This window comes from Synchiropus splendidus, chromosome 1, assembly GCF_027744825.2.
Source record: "Synchiropus splendidus isolate RoL2022-P1 chromosome 1, RoL_Sspl_1.0, whole genome shotgun sequence".
Lineage (NCBI taxonomy): Eukaryota > Metazoa > Chordata > Actinopteri > Syngnathiformes > Callionymidae > Synchiropus > Synchiropus splendidus.
In genome coordinates this window covers 52,141,921-52,164,563 of record NC_071334.1, presented here as the reverse complement: position 1 = coordinate 52,164,563, position 22,643 = coordinate 52,141,921, and the positions used below count along the sequence as shown (strand labels likewise).

Here is a 22,643-nt window from a genome sequence, read left to right as displayed (position 1 = left end):
GATCCAGGAGTGAAGCTGTTGTCTGCTGGACTGAAGAGTCCACACTGTCACCTGGAGACTCTCGGGTCAGAATACATCATCTCCTCTCTTCAGTTCTGCTCCACAACTGGACAGTGATGATTTTCTAATACACTCTTTCACCATCATCACAGATTGTCATGGTGTAGGATTTCAGCAGACGGCTGTGCTTCTCTGGCCTCAGCTCTGACCTCCAATCCCTCCCATCTGAGAGAGCTGGACCTGAAGAACAACCATCCAGGAGGACCAGGACTGGAGCTGCTGTCTGCTGGACTGGAGAGTCCAGACTGGAGGCTGGAGACTCTCAGGTATGGACAGAGCAGCAGAACTTCAGACTGAGCACCATGTGTGCTGTGATGCACCAAGGAGTCAGTGGAGACTGAGCAACTGTTTAGAGATCCATCTTTGTTGTCATCAACACAGTCATTAAAAGAGCTGCCCACTTACCAGCAGGAGATAATAGTGCTCAAAACATCTGAAGTCGCATGGATCTGCTCTCATCCTTCTCACTCTTTCATCCTCCAGGTTGTCTAACCGTGGACCAGAGTGGTTAAACATCTGACCTGAAGAAGTGTGAGCGTTTGAGAACTCCTGGACTCTGTCAGCTTCTAGTGGAGCAGCTGTGATGTCAGTGACATCATGTGAGCCTTGAATTTGCTGCTGGGTTTTAATTCTTTAGACTTCATTAAATCACAAAAGCCAAAAGCTGCTGCTAAACTGAAGATGAACTTGTCAACAACACCTCCAAATTCCGACTCTCAATGGCAAGCTGTGCCAGGGTGACCTTTCACTCTTCTGTGGAACTGATCCGACATGAACTGTGGTAAGATCTGGTGTCTGAACAATCACACAGTCAGGATAATTGAACAACAAATTGAGCTGTATGAATAGACAGCTTTTATTGCAGAGATGAATGATAACATGCAACTTTGTTCTGTTGGAAGATAGATGGCTCTTAAACAAGCTGTTGTGATGCGCTGATGACTGTTTTTCCACGAGAGAAAATCCTCGTCTGTGACAAAAACCTATGGCTGTGGTCCTCTGTGTAAGCAACTGTTGATGAAAGAGTCTCCTGATGCAAGACATCTGCAAAATATAAAAAGTAGCCAGCGGTGTGAACACACCTTCAGGCAGTGCTTAGTCAATGGTAAGACACAAATGAGGTTATTACGTCAGTAGCACACACTCAATGTTACAGGTGGCATCTCCAGATCTATAGAGGGTCTGGAAACCAATGTATTGAGAGAAGCGAGAAGCAAGTTCATGAATCCACCAAAACTCAATTCTGTTTTGAAAGGCTCAAGTAAAAAAAGATGGCATTAGCCAACCTGTGAAACAGCAAGGTACAGTGTGCATTTGTCAGGACCCGGTTCCAGACCATCAAGGAGATGGACTTTCAGACGAGGTTCTTCTTCGGCCTGGAGAGGAAAGGCAGGGGAAAGTCCACGCGCTGTTATCCAACACCTACCAGGAATGCACGGAACCACACTAGATTTGGCAGCAGACGGTTAGTTTCTTCTCGTCATTGTACACCAGCGAGTTTGCTCAGGGGCTCACACCTCTGGAGGGGTCCTGTAAAGAGCTGCCACGGGTGTCGACCTACAGTAGAGCGACCCCTCCAGGTGAAGGAGCTGGAAGCCACCCTGCAGAGCATGCAGGGTGGCTTCCAGGCGCAGGATGGCGCAGGAAGAGTCTGGTCTCGGGTGAGTATATATATATATATATATATATATATATATATATATATATATATATATATACATATATTTATATATATAAAAGCTAAATTATTATTCTAAGAATCCATGACATGCAGTTTTGATTCCATTCATCATCATTAATCTCTTGCGATAGCAGAGTGTTTGGGTGAATTAATATCATTACTACTTTAACTTTTTCAAAAACCTGTCACGCTGCAGTGTTACAGGAGAACCTCTTCAACAATCATTCTGGTCCAGTCAATCCTTTTGGTCAGTTCCATTTCATGACCACACCTTTCAGCTTGAACTATTTCATGTTCTTGTGCTTGAATTTATTTGCTACATTTATTTGATATGTTGTAATATGTTGTAATACAATTCCACAATGGGTAAATTTATGATTTGTTAAAAGCATTATTGTTTAGCATTTGACGAATTTGGCTCAGAAAATGTGGTTATGTTGAAATAGTAGTGTGTGACTCACCGTGAATACAAAGTAGAATTGTATGTATGGCTCTCGTAAATGACAAGGTTCTCCACAAACATCTAAGTTAGTACTCTTCTCCCTCCTCTTCACCTTCGTCTCCAACACTATCAGTTCCCACCTCCTCGTAGTCCTTCTCCAGAGCGGCCATGTCTTCACGAGCCTCGGTGAACTCTCCCTCCTCCATTCCCTCGCCCACATACCAATGAACAAAGGCCCTCTTGGCATACATGAGGTCGAACTTGTGGTCCAGTCGAGCCCAGGCCTCAGCAATGGCTGTGGTGTTGCTCAGCATGCACACAGCTCGCTGCACTTTGGCCAAGTCTCCTCCAGGAACCACAGTGGGCGGTTGGTAGTTGACCCCAACCTTGAAGCCAGTGGGACACCAGTCTACAAACTGAATGGTGCGCTTGGTCTTGATATTGGCGATCGCTGAGTTGACGTCTTTGGGCACCACGTCGCCGCGGTACAGTAGGCAACATGCCATGTACTTCCCATGGCGAGGGTCACATTTCACCATCTGATTTGATGGCTCAAAACAGGCATTGGTGATGTCTGCCACTGACAGCTGCTCATGGTAAGCCTTCTCTGCAGAGATGACCGGGGCATAAGTGGCCAGAGGGAAGTGGATACGTGGATATGGTACCAGATTGGTTTGGAACTCTGTCAGATCCACATTCAGGGCTCCATCAAAGCGCAGTGAGGCAGTGATGGAGGAGACTATCTGAGCAATCAGCCTATTAAGGTTGCTGTAGGTGGGTCGCTCGATGTCCAGGTTCTTGCGGCAGATGTCATATATGGCCTCATTGTCCACCATGAAGGCACAGTCAGAGTGCTCCAGGGTGGTGTGCGTGGTCAAGATGGAGTTATATGGCTCCACCACTGCAGTGGACACCTGAGGTGCAGGGTAAATAGCAAACTCAAGCTTGGACTTCTTGCCATACTCAACAGAGAGACGCTCCATTAGGAGGGACGTGAAGCCAGACCCCGTTCCTCCTCCGAAGGAGTGGAAGATGAGGAAGCCCTGGAGTCCAGTACATTGGTCAGCCTGGAATTGTGATATAAATAATGTGACCAAATATCACAAAAAACATACAATTATTTTCTGATACAATTTAAGCTCACCAGTTTTCGTGTCCTGTTTAAAACCAAGTCAATGACCTCCTTCCCAATGGTGTAGTGGCCACGGGCGTAATTATTGGAGGCGTCTTCCTTCCCAGTAATCAGTTGTTCAGGGTGGAAGAGCTGGCGATAGGTCCCTGTACGAACCTCATCTGCCAAAAGAATCAACACATTGACTCATTTCAAACGACAATTACAGCCAACGGCATGCTGTCATAGGACACTACCTCATCATGGAAAGAAGGAAATTGCGATATAAATCTAGTGTACAATAAAATTATTTTCTATAACAGGTTCAGAAATTGCTGATTTTTCTCACATTGTTATACAGAGATAAGACGTGCAGTGAGGCCCCACCATGGATTGGCAATATCTCTGCTAACAGTACAGGCAGATTGTACCTTATTTCTCTCTCTCTCTCTCTCTCTCTCTCTCTCTATATATATATATATATATATATATATATAGAGAGAGAGAGAGAGAGAGAGAGAGAGAGAGAAATAAGTTACAATCTGCCTGTACTGTTAGCAGAGATATTGCCTATATATATATATATATATATATATATATATATATATATATATATATATATATATATATATATATATATATATATATATATATAGATATAGATATAGATATAATTAAAATGTTTCTAAAAACCCCTAAATTTTCCTGGTTTTGCTGATGTATATGTGGTGTATTTTGTAAACAGTGTAAAACGGTAGTGAATTGCGAAGCCAGGGATTCTTATTCTAACTCTTGGCTCATTGTTGCCAGGTGTATGATACATATCATATTCAGATTAAATGTCCTTTATTAGTTCCATATTTGATTGATAATTTGGCTCCCTGTTTGATCATAATGTGTTCACTCCATGACTGTATTCTTGCGAAACCCAAAGGCATCTCAAATATGATACGTATATAAATGTTATGTTCCCAAATGTCTGACGCAAATCCCACGTCTTTAAAATGATGTTGGTCGGTCCAAGCTTCTTCTTGTTACTAACTGAATTCTGAACGGTCAGAATGGGAGCTGGGTGATGCATTTGGTCACGGTCAGAAACCTCAGCTGGAATTTTGACTATGTCCATCAAGTGGCTAAATGATATTGAATTAAATAAAAAATTGACTGGGGAAAAGAATGTTCATTGATTTTCAATGTTATTCAATCAACTGAAATATAAAAACAATTAATTGGCCGATTGTTAGGCACCTACACATGCAAATGGATTTTCTTTTGCAGGAATTTGAGTGGCTTCGAGTCCGTGCCTCACAAGCCATGGACCTCACAGCACGTCACTCTGCACAGCTAAAGTTTGGCATGAATGTGAATGAGCAATTTATTGTCTGCTAAATGGATGTCATGCACTTATGTTACCAATGACTGTCGGCTCCAGGTCAAGGAAGATGGCTCTAGGAACATGTTTGCCAGCTCCAGTCTCACTAAAGAATGTATTGAATGAGTCTTCCCCTGCGATAGTCTTGTCGCTTGGCATCAGACCGTCTGGCTGAATTCCATGCTCCAAGCAGAATAACTCCCAGCATGCATTGCCAATCTGGGTTCCAGCTTGGCCAATGTGAATGGAAATACACTCACGCTGTTTAGAAAAGAAGACATTAATACCAATTTCCATACAACCTCTGAAACCGACTGAAAGTACGGCAAACATGGCTTTGTTGGGACAGTGCAACATAACCCGAGCAAGTTAGCTTTGAAATGCAACTCTGTAAATGTAATGTAAATGTAATAAAATCTAATGTAAATGTAATATTGGACAATGTAGTCAAAAACACATGAAGCCATTAGACCCCACCATTTTTGCAAAACCTTCTTGCCAACTGATGCTCTAGAATAAGATGCTATGTTTACACCTGAGGCCTGTTGGAGTTTCATTTATAATCTGTGACAGGTGTGAATTTTGGTTACCTTTGATATTCCCAGGTGAATTTAGAAAGACTTCAGGTAAAAATGCATCAAAGGCCATGCCCTTAGTATATATACCTGTCCTGATGCATTGAATGAGTCAGAAGAACAAAGAATGTATTCATGTTTGTGTGTGCAGACATGTTGAACCATAATTTCAGATAAATCTCTCCAACTCTCATCTACCACAAACGTGTTATTAAAGTAATATGTGTGATATTTGAAGTTATACATTTAATTATACAGTTTGTTTAAAATATAAAGGTGAGTAATGGCTATATTGAGCATGAACAAGAGTTGTTACATTCTTTCATGATCATGTCTTGTCATTTAATTTCTCATGGCTGGAAAAAAAAATCATCTCGCAGAGACATCTATGCCAGATGTACTATTGTTCTTTTTTTTTTTTTTTCAGTATATCAACAACATATTTATTTTAATAGCAATGTATGGATGCAGCTATAAAACGGTTGGTTCAGCCTTATCGACGGTCGATTACTTTTGCCTCTCACTCATACGCGCGCGCCGTGCTGGAAGTTTCCTCACGACGCTTATCCTTCTGCGGAAGAAACAGCGGCACGACTGCGTCCATTCTTCTGCCAATATAGGTATGTAGTGCGTGTGAATGAAGTGTGAGTTTGTGTTTGTGTTGAATTTACGAGTGTAAAATTGTCGTTTCTCAGCGCGAGTTTCGCTGTCGGAGCGTGTATCTATGTGTGTGAGTGTTCGGGTTTATAACTGGTGTTTATATGTTTAAGATTCTGTTTTGTAAATACGAATGCTGCAGTTGCAGAAACACCGGCTTGACTGTATTTATTCTTCTGCCAATATAGCGGTGTAACACCTGCAACTGTTGCGCTGCGTCACTTGCTGTGAAACTACTGCAACAGCATCAACGGACGTTTCATAGAAGGACGTATCACTTTTGAGTAGAAGAAAGAGCACAGGAGAAGGGTATGTTTGCGTTGTTATTTAGTAGGGATGGGCGCTGTGGGGAAAAAAATCCTAGATGCTGTTGAAGATTACAGATAATGTGAGTTATTGTAATAATTATACTGTTAGTCTCTTGGCTAGTGTGATGAAAAACCCTTTGACAATTCTCTCTCCTAAAATGGTTGTTTTTCATTGGCATGATTGAAGATTTGACTAATCCTTTGACCAAATGAGAATTTGTTGATGGTCCCTAACTGATGCCGGGTTGTAACGTTAGAGCTGCCTGTGAAACTGTGGCCGCGATCAGTCAACTCTAACCGGGGACACAGAAGAGGACGCCACCGCCAATACGGACCAGATGTCAGTCGAATACCCAACTATTTTGACCAGGGTGTTTCACCAAGACACAAAGCACCTGTGAACCCGGCATGTGTTGATATGAACCAGGGCAGACGTCGCGTCAGAAAATGTATAAGGACCACTCCATCTAATAAACCACATACCGATCCAGAGTCTAAGAGTTGACCAATGTCATACAGGAACAGAACTACAACCATTTTACCAATGGCTTGCTCTGTCCGAAGGTTGGCATACATCATTTGTGCTCCATTTTATTCAAGTTTTTGAGAGTTTTCCAACAAAAATTTGACAGGCGTCGGTGATCTGTGGTTATCGGCACTCTGGCTGATCGGTATCGGTGATCTGCAAAAATCCTGATTGGAGCATCCTATTGCTCACATTTTGGAGCGCATTTATTTGGTCCTGCAGTTAGTTTCATTCCATTCATTAAACAAAAAGGTAGTGCTAGGCTGATGGCACCGAATCTTTGGATTTAAACAACCATTTTAATGAAGCCTCATATCATTTTTAGATCAAGCACGCCATCTGTTGGGCTCTGAACATTCGGACACTGCTTCATCAGCCCATCACAACAAAAAGGAAAACCTTGATGCTCTAGGAATGTAAATAAAGATTTGAATTTAAACATCAAATTAGCTGTTTGCTCTGCGTGTTAGTCTTTGGCCTCAGACACTCCATCAGTCTGCCATGATGGTGTGTGGTCAAGCTAGAGGTGCATCCGGTTGAAAAGCAACTCTTCTGACCGACTTGTTCGCTCTTATTGTGAGTGGGACGGTGTGCTGGACAAGTGCGCAGTTCCCTCAGCGACTGACAGTCTGCATCAGCATTGATCGGTAATTCATAGAATGTGACCGAAAAGATCCATACAATCTACTCCCTTTGGCAGATGTACTAATTGTTCACAATCTAAAATTGTTTTATCACTATCTCCAGACAAATGATGAAAATTTGGAACACACTTGACAGTCTCTTGTGGCATTTGTTAGTGTGTATCTCCCGTTTCTGACAACTTTGATAAAATATGTCAGAGCTACTTATTGGCCACCGTGTGGCCAAGTTTCAGGCAGATAATTTTTAAACTATATTCATTGGCTTATGAAAAAAAAAAATCACTACAAAGGACCACTTCAAGATAACATTTTTTTTGGTTGTTCTTCAGACCTTGCATCAGAGTAAACTGCCATATTTAAAATCTTGACACAGAGAATGAGCATTGTTTGTTTTGATCATTTATGAAAATGAGAGGAAGTCTGAGAGCACATGTGAAGAGGTCCCGATGATTCTGAATTCGGTGCTTGGGAAAACATTCAAGAGGTTGACTCGAAATGAGTAGACTTTTCAGACTGCAGCATGTGGATCTGACAGCGCCAGAACAGTCTTATTGAACTTCAAGAAGTGCCTTTCTCCGCACTTTATAGGTTCACTGTCATTCACACAACATCATATGAGAAGTAAACTGTACTGCTGAAATGCTTTTATTTTAAGAGCAAACTATGTTACAGACAACAAATAGACAAATTGTTTTTTCAGTCTCTAATACGTTATAAATGCCATTATATAACTATTACGGCACATGATTCAACACACAATTGTTGCATTGCAAACAATTCGTTGAATAATTGTTTTTACATTGTACTGATGTTGAAAAGGAGCAGTGAAGAATGAAGAACAGATCTTATAATTACAGCCCCTTATTAACACTTTTCCTTGTTTTTCTGAATTGTGGTTGTGTGTAAGATGGTATCTGTCTTTTGTGATCATTTCTGTGGTCCTGTCAGTCTCTTTTGTTTGTGTCAGTTTATTCTTCCAGTCACTTTTGTGTATTTGTGTGGTATTATGATAAAGAAGGCTATTAGCACTGAAGTATTAGGAGCTATTAGGAGACAAACACTACCTCGTCATGTTTAGAGCCAGAATCATCTCCTAAGAAGAAACCAACTCCAGTTGAGGAGGAGCAGAGAAGAAGAGGGAACTTCTTCCAAGCATATTGTAGAACCACACTGAGACACATGTACCACTCACTGACAAAGGAAATGAAAAACCTGCTCAACATGCTTGCAAGGCATTTATTTTTTATCTTTGAAGTTTCGTCTCCAGTTATCTAGCAGTATCTGTGTCAGATCCATTTTCTTGAAAGGCATCATGTTGTGTAGGTTTTTCATTTCTTTTGTCAGTGACTTCAACATTTTACTCCCACTATTGCGGTGTACATTTTGGTTGGTAGAAGCCCCCTCTTCTTCTTCATCTGGAGTTATTTGAAACAGTTTCTGTAGATGATCCAGTAGCAGACTCTTGTCTCTTGGCCTTATGCATTATTCTAATAGCCTTCATCTGTAGCAGAGGCAGTGGTCTTGTATTGCTTTGGAACGTCTTCCCCTTTTCAGCGTTCTCAATTAATATTTTCAGATCTTCTCCAATGTAGATAAAATGAGTTTGTCTGCAAACAACACATGGCTAATTTGTTCACCTCACAAATATCATTAATATACAATATCTACCGCCACCTATGGAATTATGTCAACAAAAAAAGGGTGAAATTGCAAAACATGTTTTATATTTTGGGTTCTTTGAAATGGCTACTATGCTGTCTTATTTGTACACCACTGGTGTTCTTTCGCTGAGCTAAACTGGCCTAAAATGGTTTTCCAACAGTTGATCACACCATGACGCTCATTGAGAAGGCCAAGGATTTGCAGAGGGTTGCTCCTTTGAGTCATCTAAAATGTTTTTAAAAATATTTAGTTATGAAATATCTTTTCTTTCCAGCCTCATATATTTGATGTCTTCTGTTGGTATTATTGGAGAAATTAGTGAAAATAAAAAAAAACACACCCCAACTGTTGACTAGTGTATATACAATAAACCCGAACTGACATTAGAGAAGCTCCTCAAGCTTAATATTCTTCCCCCTCGTCCTCTCCTTCATCCTCTACGCTATCAGTTCCCACCTCCTCGTAGTCCTTCTCCAGCGCAGACATGTCTTCACGAGCCTCGGTGAACTCTCCCTCCTCCATTCCCTCGCCCACATACCAATGAACAAAGGCCCTCTTGGCATACATGAGGTCGAACTTGTGGTCCAGTCGAGCCCAGGCCTCAGCAATGGCTGTGGTGTTGCTCAGCATGCACACAGCTCGCTGCACTTTGGCCAAGTCTCCTCCAGGAACCACAGTGGGCGGTTGGTAGTTGACCCCAACCTTGAAGCCAGTGGGACACCAGTCTACAAACTGAATGGTGCGTTTGGTCTTGATGCTGGCAATTGCCGCATTGACGTCTTTGGGCACCACGTCGCCGCGGTACAGTAGGCAACATGCCATGTACTTCCCATGGCGAGGGTCACATTTCACCATCTGATTTGATGGCTCAAAACAGGCATTGGTGATGTCTGCCACTGACAGCTGCTCATGGTAAGCCTTCTCTGCAGAGATGACCGGGGCATAAGTGGCCATTGGGAAGTGGATACGTGGATATGGAACCAGATTGGTTTGGAACTCTGTCAGATCCACATTCAGGGCTCCATCAAAGCGCAGTGAGGCAGTGATGGAGGAGACAATTTGACCAATAAGACGATTCAGGTTGCTGTAGGTGGGTCGTTCAATATCCAGATTTCGTAGGCAGATGTCATATATGGCCTCATTGTCCACCATGAAGGCACAGTCAGAGTGCTCCAGGGTGGTGTGAGTGGTCAAGATGGAGTTATATGGCTCCACCACAGCAGTGGACACCTGAGGTGCAGGGTAAACAGCAAACTCCAGCTTGGACTTTTTCCCGTATTCGACAGAGAGACGCTCCATCAGTAAGGAGGTGAAACCTGAGCCAGTTCCTCCACCGAAGGAGTGTATTATTAGGAAACCTTGGAGTCCATTACACTGATCAGCCTAGAATTATAACAAAATAATGTAAGTCTTCCACAGAAATTGGTCCGATGAATTTCAACTCACCAGTTTTCGTGTCCTGTCGAGAACCAGATCAATGAACTCCTTCCCTATGGTGTAGTGGCCACGGGCGTAGTTGTTGGAGGCGTCTTCCTTCCCAGTTATCAGTTGTTCAGGGTGGAAGAGCTGGCGGTACGTTCCAGAGCGAACTTCATCTGTGAATGATGTGTACATTCTGAGGAACGACTCTTTATCATGATTAGCCCTCCCCAATTCAAATAATAATGTTTTTTACCTATGACAGTAGGCTCCAAGTCAAAAAAGATGGCTCTGGGAACATGTTTGCCAGCTCCCGTCTCACTGAAGAATGTGGTACAGGAGTCATCACCGACTGCAGTGGTCTTGTCACTTGGCATCAGACCATCTGGCTGTATACCGTGCTCCAGACAGAAGAGCTCCCAGCATGCATTGCCAATCTGGGTTCCAGCCTGGCCAATGTGAATGGAAATACACTCACGCTGCACAGAATGAGTAGAAAAACACTACCTTCAATATTTGGAAGGCTCGGTCAGTAAAACTTACATGATGGTGTCTGCTGTCTTTGTTTCATTTATTCATTTTCCATAATACATCACCTATGTTGTAATAATATTCATGTATGTTGTTGGAAGAGATTAAAATAAAACTCCATAACAGCTTCAAAACAGCTGACTATGGTACCCGGCCACTCGCCCTAGTTCTGAAGAACCACTTAACCTTTTTTGTTAGTTAGCCTCTATAACTCCTTTCAGCAATTTCCTTTGGAGACACATAATCCCTCAAGCCAAGTGGACAGAAGGAAAAGTGTCTTGAATTCAACTTAAATTTCTCACTTTAATAATATGAAACAACTAAAAAGTAGGAAAATATTTGTTTGTGCTGTAAAGAATATGACCTTGTGAAACGCTGAACCAACAAGCTTCGATCACGTGACAGTGTGCTAGCCAGCACAGATCTGTGCATGATGACATAAAAGTTGTCACCGTGTCTCGGTTAGTAGAAGTGATGAAGCTTTTCAGAAAAGTGACCGACTGCCATTTGCAAACCACATACTGCCCACTACAACAGGTACTCCTTGTCAAAAATGAAATCACTAAGGAATCAAAGACGGTGTGACAAAGGACATGTTAGCAAACAAACAGAAACATTGCATGTCACTCCATGGGGACCACATAAACCTCTAACGAAAAATCTGATTGTCACTTTTAATACGAGTTTTATTTTATTTTTTTGTACAAATAATCACTTCAATAGAATACATGACAGGAGCAGGATAGTTGCTACTTTTTATTCCAAATAGAACATGTAAATGTGTATATAAATAGAAGATAATACAGAAAAAGGACCCCTTACCATTTTTGAAAAGTCTTACTCGCCCACTTATGTAAGTAGAATTGAAGAAGCTTTTCTATATACCGGCAGACTACACCTCAGTTTGCAAACATACTGCTGCTAACTTCACTTTTGGTCTGTAATCTCCTCCACTCCCCTACCTCTGAAGAGTGCCATACCTTTTTTTGGTATTTAACCCCTGTAGTGAGGAATACACAAAAAAAGCCCCGTGAAAATGTGTAACTAAGGAATCAAGGACATCAGTAGTGACAAAGACAATAAAGTAGTATTCAGCCAGATAACAACCATCAGACAAAGGCACAGTAAAGGATCAAAAATACAAATTCAAACGCGTCAGTTGACTGCAGCAACCATTGGGACACAATAATGAAGAAGATTTGATGTTCTAGTCTTTCAATAGGAGTTTATTGGTGTTTAGAGCATTTAGTATAGCTGGAGCTACTGGACCACAGTACACAGTAATAAAAATAAGTACACAGTGAAGGGATTCACACGGTCTGACATCGAAGTCCAGTCTTTGTGTCTTTGAAAAAGATTGTGCACTAGTGATTCTCAATGAAATGTGTAATTCAGCTCCCCATTTTTGTTAAACGGTCCTCTGTGTCACTTCTCGGCAGCTCTGTGGTCAGATCTACTCTTCATGACTGACTTCACATTAGTACGCAGCTTGAACCCTTTCTTCACGAGGACATTCTTTGGGAGGAGTTTGACTTTCTGGTCAACAATGTTGCTATCTTCGATCATGTTCAGTTGTACAAAGATGTGGTGACTTATCGTACATTTTATGCATTTCATAAGAAATTTCTTCTATTCTCCAAAGGAACATGAAAAGCAAAGGAACAGTTAAAGTGTTCATTTGAATAAAAAAAAAAAAAAAACATCTGCAAAGAAAGCCCCAGCATTCTAATTGGTGCGCGCAGATCCAATTGGCACCGATCAGTCGATGCATTGTGGAAGAATGGGCAGTCCATGGTTGTGGTTGCGGGCACTTTGGGGCTGACATTCAACTATCGAGAGGACCGTGTGAGGCAGCCAGGCACCTGCAATTGCTACCATGTATACTTACAGTGGTGGAAAAGGCTTTTGGACACTCCACATATTCTGCTGCATGGTAATGGCAAGACAAATTTTAATTTCGGAACGGAAGTCTATGGAGGAAATGTGCAATTATACTATTAAAGTGATCGTAAATCGGCCTTTTGTGAACATATATTCAAGCAATTTGTTGTTACAAACATCTGACAGGGAGCCCAATAAAAAACAGATTACAAGAAAACAAATCCAGAAATGTTCATTACGTTTTTGCATTGTATTTGATGATGATTGTTTCTGCCATTGGACCTGGAAATTGATTCATATTTCCCTTTTTTTTTTATTAAATTAATATTTAATTTATTCTATAATTGCATGAGAGAGCTTGAGACCAGTTTTCATTACAACTTTAGTGCTGCAGTTTAAAATCTCATCTACTGTAAGTAGTCGCACATAACAAATCAGTTTCTTTTGTTAGAAGACTCTGGAAAGGGGGTGTAACATGGAGGTGGTTCCATTGGTAGGTAGATGTAGGGATTGTTTGGGTTGTATTGTCCAGGGTATGGAGGGGGTGGGGTCGTGGTGGGCGGGGCAGTTGTGCGGGCTACTGCTGGCAGTGGGAGATGCGATTGAATCACACTGTCAGCCATGGGACAGAAGCTCGGGTTGAGCCCCGTCTGCTCTGAAGTAGCGTCATCTGTTTGTCCATGTGATGTGCTCGAAGGTCTCGGTGAAGGATAGTCATGTGAGCCAAAATTGATCTGGTTTGGTAAAGCACCGTAAGCATTTGCTGCCAGTTTAAGGAGATGTTGTCCAAATTCCAATGCACCTCCCCTGGAGAATGCCATTTTGAAACGGGCCCTACCCTCCCAGCCACCACTGGGCTCAGCAGCCACCGTCCCATTAATGCAGTTGGCCGCAAAAACTGGCTGTTCAATGCTGCAACATGTCAAGTGACAGTAAGGAAACATGGCTGAACCCAGACAATCGTTGGTGTTGCTAGACACAAACACTAGTCTGCATGGTGTGAGATACACACTTCCTTTTTTTATCCCCTTCAGCAGATCAGTGCTGCATGTGATGTCACTGAAGACAAGCTCAATGTTTTTGCTCATCCTCAAAGTAATTTCTTCATTGTTTATCAAAACATTGCCATTTTCAGTGTGGTTTTGATTTAGCGCCATTTTTAGAGCACCTGATGCACCTGCAAGGACAATAACAATGCTTTCAATTGTGTACTAAAAGGTCAGTCCTTGCTCAGACGACATTACTGGCTCCAATTTGAGGACATAGCTCTAGTCTTTTCAACTTTCAACTTTTCAATTTTCGAACCAAATGCATTATCTCTAGGACCACGTTTTTCAATTTATAAGTGGTGTTACAAGAAGACCTTTGAAAATGCTAGGGTTTCTTTTCAAAGTCAAATGGAAACAACATCAGAGCAGACATTGGGGCAAATAATCAAAGGAAAACATGAACATCTGCTTAGCAAATGTCTTCTAAGTTGTTATTATTTAAACTACAGTTGGAAAGAGTGCTGCTTCATTCTTCTGAAAACATTATAGGGATCCAGAGTGCGACCAAATCTGACCAAAATTTGTCAGAGTTCAACTGAGTTTTGAGTTGAACTCGGGTGTGACTGGCCCGAGTGAAGACAGACTTCTGCCGCAGACACATCATGTCTGTGTTTTACTGTGACTGAACTCACTTTAATGCAAGGAGGGTGACAAAAAAAATCAACGCAATACGTTAATGCATTTGTGACTGGAGCGACAACCCACCAAAGTGAGATGTTGAAGAAGCACAATAAGTTTAATTAAAGCTGGTTGCACCTATATTTTATGTTGGTGTACCTAAAGAAATATTAGGCTCACTGCTAGGGATGGGCTTATTGTACACAATATACCGCCAAAAATGATGTCCATGATGACAATTCAACGCCCTCTTCTGCGTCCCAGATTAGGGTTCAGTGATGGTGGACACACTCTCACAAGCAGCGCTAATGCCAAAACCCGGCATCAGTTAGGAACCATCAACAAATTCTAAAATGGTATTAGTGTAAAACTATTGGTGAAATCTTCAATAAGGCAATTAAAAACAACCATTTTAGGTGAGAGAATTGTGAAAAAGTTTTTCATCACACAAGACAAAGGACAGTTTATATATTTAATATTTTGAAAATAGAATATGACTAAATGATCATTTATTCATGTTATTTCTAATATTTTTTCAATAGCATCGAGTGTCCAGAGGGGTCCAAAGTCAACGTAAACTATTAACAGACATGAGTACAGCCTTCACGTAGTAAACTTCATATACATCACGGCAAACTGGAATGATGCATGACTGAGAGACCACATGTCACTTTCAGTGTTCAATGCACGAACAGTGCTGAAATGAAAAAGACTCACTCATGGAAAATCATGAGACTTTGGAGACAAATTTCTTTATTGATTCTGGTGACAGAGATATATATATATATTAAACTCAGAATGATGCCTGCAGTCATATTCATTTTTCAAGCTTCAATTATAGATATGGTCTTGCACAAAGACTGCATCGACTTGGTCACAGTGGACGCTCATTTACTTATTGAGATGCTATGTTGTAACTCCACAGAAATATGCTGTATTTGGTTTTGAACTATTCCAATGTCAGAAAACATAAATGATTATATTTTCTGACTTGGGTATTGGATTGATGCTCAGTTTTCTGTTTACATCAGACTAGGTATTTTAGAATATCTTTAGAAGGTGTGCTATCAATTAGTACTCTTCTCCCTCCTCTTCACCTTCGTCTCCAACACTGTCAGTTCCCACCTCCTCGTAGTCCTTCTCCAGAGCGGCCATGTCTTCACGAGCCTCGGTGAACTCTCCCTCCTCCATTCCCTCGCCCACATACCAATGAACAAAGGCCCTCTTGGCATACATGAGGTCGAACTTGTGGTCCAGTCGAGCCCAGGCCTCAGCAATGGCTGTGGTGTTGCTCAGCATGCACACAGCTCGCTGCACTTTGGCCAAGTCTCCTCCAGGAACCACAGTGGGCGGTTGGTAGTTGACCCCAACCTTGAAGCCAGTGGGACACCAGTCTACAAACTGAATGGTGCGCTTGGTCTTGATATTGGCGATCGCTGAGTTGACGTCTTTGGGCACCACGTCGCCGCGGTACAGTAGGCAACATGCCATGTACTTCCCATGGCGAGGGTCACATTTCACCATCTGATTTGATGGCTCAAAACAGGCATTGGTGATGTCTGCCACTGACAGCTGCTCATGGTAAGCCTTCTCTGCAGAGATGACCGGGGCATAAGTGGCCAGAGGGAAGTGGATACGTGGATATGGAACCAGATTGGTTTGGAACTCTGTCAGATCCACATTCAGGGCTCCATCAAAGCGCAGTGAGGCAGTGATGGAGGAGACTATCTGCCCTATCAGCCTGTTAAGGTTGCTGTAGGTGGGTCGCTCGATGTCCAGGTTCTTGCGGCAGATGTCATATATGGCCTCATTGTCCACCATGAAGGCACAGTCAGAGTGCTCCAGGGTGGTGTGCGTGGTCAAGATGGAGTTATATGGTTCCACAACTGCAGTGGACACCTGAGGTGCAGGGTAAATGGCAAACTCCAGCTTGGACTTTTTCCCGTATTCGACAGAGAGACGCTCCATCAGTAAGGAGGTGAACCCAGACCCTGTTCCTCCTCCGAAGGAGTGAAAGATGAGGAAGCCCTGGAGTCCAGTACATTGGTCAGCCTACAAAGGAGTCCAAATAAAAAGCATACAAATCCTGATCCTGAATAGTAATTGATATTATTAAGACAGCATTTTAACTTTAACTCACCAGTTTTCGTGTTCTGTTTAGGACCAGGTCAATGACCTCCTTTCCAATGGTGTAGTGGCCACGGGCGTAGTTGTTTGAGGCATCTTCCTTCCCAGTTATCAGTTGTTCAGGGTGGAAGAGCTGGCGATAAGTTCCTGTACGGACCTCATCTTTGAGAAAAAAATTGGTTTACCATTAACAATGTACAGATGGTGTGTATTATATGTATTATAAACAGACATGTGATCTAAGTTATGGTTTACCAATGACTGTTGGCTCCAAGTCCAGGAAGATGGCTCTGGGAACGTGTTTGCCAGCTCCAGTTTCGCTAAAGAAAGTATTGAAAGAGTCTTCCCCTGCGATAGTCTTGTCACTTGGCATCAGACCATCTGGCTGAATGCCATGCTCCAAACAGAACAGCTCCCAGCATGCATTGCCAATCTGGGTTCCAGCCTGGCCAATGTGAATTGAAATACACTCACGCTGTTGGATAAAAAAATATAAGAATATGGCAATAAAGTTATTACATTATTATTACTATGATTATTTCATGTGTTTCCATCACTTGAGTTGCATTTTGGTAAAGGACATCTTGCCAAAGGCAGCCATTCTATTTTATTTCAGGAATGCCCTGTTGGCATCATGGTTGTTTGCAGGAGGACCAACCCAACATTCTTTAATGTGAGTGGTAGACTTTTACAAACTGTTTCATTCAATATTCCAAACTCTATCATGAGTAATTTGTGAATCAATAAAATAATAGTGCAGCACATCAAGTTGTATAATCCATGCTTTGGGATTGATTTTACTGTTAAAAGTCCTGTGTTGTGCTCATGTAAGTTGCTTTTAAATTGATAATAGAGCCCTGGGGGACACTCTCCATGACTGTGGTCCTTCACTGTGATTGGTCACAGGTGAAAAGTTGACTTTTCATGGTGGAAGTGGCGAGATTTGGATTATTGCGATGCGTTAAGTTAAGGACTAAATAACCCATAAATGCACGGACAGATTTGCTCAAGTTTTACATACATGCAGAAGAACCCCAAAAGTACAGCATAGTTACCAGTTAAGATGGGGTTTCACACCCCTTTTGGAGCTGTACTGTTATTTTGGGGAAACAACTCAGCTAACAGGACCTAAGCTTTTTGATGTCTAGATAGTTGCTGCCATCGTGGATATGATTTTGGCATATGCTCTGTGAATGAGCCTCGCTGAATATCAGCTTCATTGCACTGTTAGTTTGGTAAAGATTGCAAGTGGAATAATTGCTCCCATGAAATTCATTGAGGACAGATCGATTCGCTTCAGGACTTGTTTTCAGTACTGAAGTTAGAATAATTTGAACCCAACATCTATATTCTTGGGAAAGTCAGCAGTTATCTATGTCTTAGGATGTCAAACAATTGACTGTTATATGTAAACTATTGCAAGTGTGTGGAGGGGGGGTGAGTTGCACGTTTTTATATACATATTTGATTCTTTTAATGACACCTTACCATTTAGAATAAAATGTGTTTTAGCCTGCTAACTCTGAATCTTTCCGATCGGACACTGCTAGCAAAACAGCCTGCTGTGGTTTTATTTATAACGTTGGTGGAGGGGGTCATTACGAATGCATAATGTTGTCACAAAGGCGCAGACATGCAGAGATTACAGAATAATTACATTACTGAATAAAAAATCGATGGGACCGGTGTTGGAAAGCATTCCTTGACAGGTTTCATTTTAAATATTTTTGAAGGACCAGTAGGTGTTCCTGGTCCAAATAGTTGTTAATGAAGACATTATTTTCTAGTCGGCTCATCGATTGGATCAATGTTGAAATATACTTTAAAAATGACGAGTGGTTTTTGAACGTGAAGCAGCCGTCATTTATCAGTTAGTAGAATAGGAAGCACATGTTTTGGTATGCTGACTTACCTTTGCAACCAACCAATCTGGTATGTGTATTATTCCCTCTATTATTGACAGGTGTGCAACAATCCCTCCCAATTTATTGAGGAGCCTTTGTTATGTTCAGTTCAAGGTCAGTGAATTCCATTTCAGGAACAAAGAGCAGCATGTATACAGTGTGTCAGTATGACCGATTCCATGCAGCCACTGGATTTGGATTATGGTTCAATACTGGAAAGCTCAAGTTTCATTGAGATCATAATAGATTTGTGCTGTAACAACAATAACAATTTTTCTAGTTTTAAAGCATGCAACACACTCATTACCTTGTTTTATTTACTATTTTACAGTTAGTATTCCTCTCCCTCGTCTTCACCTTCGTCTCCAACACTGTCAGTTCCCACCTCATCATAATCCTTCTCCAGAGCGGCCATGTCTTCACGAGCCTCGGTGAACTCTCCCTCCTCCATTCCCTCGCCCACATACCAATGAACAAAGGCCCTCTTGGCATACATGAGGTCGAACTTGTGGTCCAGTCGAGCCCAGGCCTCAGCAATGGCTGTGGTGTTGCTCAGCATGCACACAGCTCGCTGCACTTTGGCCAAGTCTCCTCCAGGAACCACAGTGGGCGGTTGATAGTTGACCCCAACCTTGAAGCCAGTGGGACACCAGTCTACAAACTGAATGGTGCGTTTGGTCTTGATATTGGCGATCGCTGAGTTGACGTCTTTGGGCACCACGTCGCCGCGGTACAGTAGGCAACATGCCATGTACTTCCCATGACGAGGGTCACATTTCACCATCTGATTTGATGGCTCAAAACAGGCATTGGTGATGTCTGCCACTGACAGCTGCTCATGGTAAGCCTTCTCTGCAGAGATGACCGGGGCATAAGTGGCCAGAGGGAAGTGGATACGTGGATATGGTACCAGATTGGTTTGGAACTCTGTCAGATCCACGTTCAGGGCTCCATCAAAGCGCAGTGAGGCAGTGATGGAGGAGACAATCTGAGCAATCAACCTATTAAGGTTGCTGTAGGTGGGTCTCTCGATGTCCAGGTTCTTGCGGCAGATGTCATATATGGCCTCATTGTCCACCATGAAGGCACAGTCAGAGTGCTCCAGGGTGGTGTGCGTGGTCAGGATGGAGTTATATGGCTCCACCACAGCTGTGGACACCTGAGGTGCAGGGTAAACTGCGAATTCTAGCTTGGACTTCTTGCCATACTCAGCGGAAAGACGCTCCATTAAGAGGGACGTGAAGCCAGACCCTGTTCCTCCTCCAAAAGAATGCAAAATAAGAAAACCTTGAAGCCCATTGCACCGATCTGCCTGCAATATAACAAATGTTTTGTTATTTCTTGTTCATTGTTTTTATACATACATGCATTTTAATTGGGAAAAAATGTGGAATTTAAACTCACCAGTCTTCGAGTCCTGTCAAGAACCAAGTCAATGACCTCTTTTCCAATGGTGTAGTGACCTCGAGCATAGTTGTTTGAGGCGTCCTCCTTCCCAGTGATCAATTGCTCAGGATGGAATAGCTGGCGGTATGTTCCGGTACGAACTTCATCTGAGGAATTCAAATGACATGTCATTAATATCAGTTTTACAACAATGAAATATTGGATTAATTACCAATGACTGTAGGCTCCAAGTCAAAAAAGATGGCTCTGGGAACATGTTTACCAGCTCCAGTCTCACTAAAGAACGTGTTGAAGGAGTCGTCTCCCCCTGCTGTTGTTTTGTCGCTTGGCATCAAACCATCTGGTTGGATACCATGTTCAAGGCAGAAGAGTTCCCAGCATGCATTGCCAATCTGGGTTCCAGCTTGACCGATATGAATGCTGATACACTCACGCTGTCAACAGAAAAACAGTCCATTTGAAATATGTCTCTATATTATAGCAAGAACATTTGTTCGGTCTGGTCAAAAGTAATTTTGATAAAAGAGATGTCATTTTAGGTGTAAGTTCACACTGCTTGTTCCATACTGCCAAAAGCCCACAGTCATTTGAATACAATCTGTGATGCTATAGTCAAGCATGTGACCTCAGGACGGTGGCGATCATTCATGGATGGGATGAGAAAACCCAGACCAGAGTGGACATAGGAGTTATGTTCACATCCTGGTGAGAACCTAGGCCGACTGAAGGACTCAGATGCTGAAATGACAGTGTTTGCGCCAGACTTATTATGTTTACCGCGGTATAGATATAGCCAACCAAATGGTTTAGCACCGACTCTAGCCACTATGGGTGAGCATCCATTAGCGTTTATCAGACAGAAAAGAGTTTTGTTATGTTAGGTTTCTGTGTGCTTTTATTTTCTTACGTCTGGTTTTCTTGTGTGTTGTCTCAGTTTCCTGTTTTCTGTCCACCTTCACAGCAGCACAGCTGGAACCCATCCGCTCATCAAAACTTTTTTTGTTCCCTAGCGTTTTTGGTAACTTTTAGATTGTCCGTGTGTGTCTTTTCTGCCGTTCTTCTGCCTTCTTGGTTTCTCCCTTGTTTGTTTTCTGCCCTCACTCGTCTGAGTGTTTCAGTAGCACACCTTTTGTTTCCTCTTGTTGGCTTTCTTCCTCGTGTGTGCATGTGTTTATTCCACCACCAAGCGCTTTTCGTTGAGTGAGTTTATCCGAGTGTGTTTTTGTTGTCCCCGTTATTTAGGCTTGACTCTACTTCACCTATTTTCTGTTACAGGTTTTTTTTCCCTGCTCTGTGTGTCCCTCACTCTGCATTTCTGAGGTGATGTCCTTAGTTTCCTCATTTCCTGTTTGTGTCCAGTTTTCTGTGTTGTCTGTGTGTTAAACCTTGTTAAATTTATCCTCGTTGTTGGAGTCCTCTGTACACCAGCAGAGATCTTAGCGTTTAGGTCTGTTCTCCTGAGCCACCATAACAAGTTTAGAAAAGTCACTGTCACTAACAGGGTTTATGGTCCATCTGGTTTGGACAGGTATAACATGTTTCATAACTGTGTCACGGTCGCTGCTGCCGCCGCTGACTCCACTGTTTATGGAGACCTGCACTGAGCTGCTGAGAGATGCAACCAGCTTCTACCTTTCAACCTCCCGGGCAATCGTTCTAGAAGTTATTGAAGAAGAGTTTTTTCTTGCTTCAACATCTGTCTCCACTGTCAACTCGGATTAAAAGTGTAAATAGACATTCTGTTGCTCACGCTTTGATCTCTTCGTATGCTCCTTTTTGAAAGAGTCATGATGGAATAAAGTTAGACAGGAAAGGAAGCTGCAACTTTGTCTTTAATCTATGTTCATGTAGTTCTATTAGTGAAGAAATGTGCTGTAAAAATCGTTTTATTATAGTTTTCTTACAGTTTGTGTTGCTGGACCCTATCTTTCCTCACTGGCTGAATGATGGCGTTCAAATCCTGATGTCGAATGACAGATGTTTCCAGAGCGAAGCTTGACAGTCTTGTGTATATTGCCATCTGTGGGCCTTCTCATAAATAAACGTGAGGTGGGGGGGGGCGGGGCTGAAGTCCCAGCTTTACGGCAGTTTGCAATTACACTCTTTTAACAGCGGCGCCGCCAAAAACAAACTAATGAGTGTTGCTTAAAAGACATTAAAGCACTAATTCATCCATCATCTCTTCTTCATTAGCCATAAATCACAGATGCACAATAATAAATAGTTACTCTCATTCACAAACATTTTTAGCTTTACACATTGCAAATAATGGAGTAAGAAATGGATGGATCTGTTTTTATGTTTAAAAAATACAGTTAACAGCAAAAATAAATCCGTTTTCAAAAATACAAACAACTACTGTGCGGGACTTAAAATACAAAAAATCTTACCATTTTAGAAAATTCCTTTTGTCCCTACTGTTGTAATATAGCTGGAGAGTCCAGAATATTTTTTTTCTTGTCGTCTTCCTTTGTCTTCTTCTTTTGCTTCTAAATTGGTGATTGAAAATTACTTAGAAAAACTGCTTTTCTCTAGGGCATTTTATAATCTCTGCTTGGGTGTGCCTCAAGATGACCAACAAAGCCTTGCAAACAAAGACACGAGCAAACAAAGAAACATGAGACAACCTCAAGGACAGAACACAAGCAAAGACAGTAATGTTCAAAGCT

General features: G+C 42.0%; 5 protein-coding genes across 8 annotated transcripts in view; 1 reads left to right on the top strand and 4 right to left on the bottom strand.

The window, feature by feature from the left end:
- Positions 1-1,781: 1,781 nt before the first annotated feature.
- On the bottom strand, positions 1,782-5,189 carry LOC128758138 (tubulin alpha-1A chain-like). Its single transcript, XM_053864287.1, has 4 exons — positions 5,144-5,189; positions 4,708-4,927; positions 3,328-3,476; positions 1,782-3,250 (listed from the first exon to the last, which is right to left on the bottom strand). Exons 1-4 carry the CDS (start codon positions 5,144-5,146, stop codon positions 2,270-2,272), a joined length of 1,353 nt encoding a protein of 450 aa, XP_053720262.1. The 5' UTR covers positions 5,147-5,189; the 3' UTR covers positions 1,782-2,269.
- A 571-nt stretch (positions 5,190-5,760) lies between these two features.
- Positions 5,761-22,643, top strand: part of LOC128752561 (G-protein coupled bile acid receptor 1-like) — a 40,674-nt gene continuing 23,791 nt past the window's right edge. For all 3 annotated transcript variants that reach the window (XM_053853883.1, XM_053853882.1, XM_053853884.1), the window contains exons 1-2: positions 5,761-5,861; positions 6,087-6,207. The gene's annotated coding sequence lies outside the window, so the exon portion shown is untranslated. The remainder of the gene's footprint in view (positions 5,862-6,086; positions 6,208-22,643) is intronic.
- Positions 7,992-11,974, bottom strand: LOC128752558 (tubulin alpha-1A chain-like). The gene is made up of 4 exons (XM_053853878.1): positions 11,811-11,974; positions 10,714-10,936; positions 10,485-10,633; positions 7,992-10,421 (listed from the first exon to the last, which is right to left on the bottom strand). The coding sequence occupies exons 1-4, from the start codon at positions 11,811-11,813 to the stop codon at positions 9,441-9,443; spliced, it is 1,356 nt and encodes a 451-aa protein (XP_053709853.1). The 5' UTR covers positions 11,814-11,974; the 3' UTR covers positions 7,992-9,440.
- On the bottom strand, positions 15,285-18,203 carry LOC128752560 (tubulin alpha-1A chain-like). The gene is made up of 4 exons (XM_053853881.1): positions 18,152-18,203; positions 16,919-17,138; positions 16,677-16,825; positions 15,285-16,588 (listed from the first exon to the last, which is right to left on the bottom strand). Exons 1-4 carry the CDS (start codon positions 18,152-18,154, stop codon positions 15,608-15,610), a joined length of 1,353 nt encoding a protein of 450 aa, XP_053709856.1. The 5' UTR covers positions 18,155-18,203; the 3' UTR covers positions 15,285-15,607.
- LOC128752559 (tubulin alpha-1A chain-like) lies at positions 18,614-22,523 on the bottom strand. Of its 2 annotated transcripts, none has more exons than XM_053853880.1 (4): positions 21,879-22,018; positions 20,186-20,408; positions 19,972-20,120; positions 18,614-19,879 (listed from the first exon to the last, which is right to left on the bottom strand). In XM_053853880.1, exons 2-4 carry the CDS (start codon positions 20,304-20,306, stop codon positions 18,899-18,901), a joined length of 1,251 nt encoding a protein of 416 aa, XP_053709855.1. In that variant the 5' UTR covers positions 20,307-20,408; positions 21,879-22,018; the 3' UTR covers positions 18,614-18,898. The 2 variants fall into 2 exon arrangements, with proteins under 2 accessions (XP_053709855.1, XP_053709854.1); XM_053853879.1 differs by lacking the exon at positions 21,879-22,018 and adding an exon at positions 22,365-22,523 and having other exon boundaries at positions 18,615-19,879.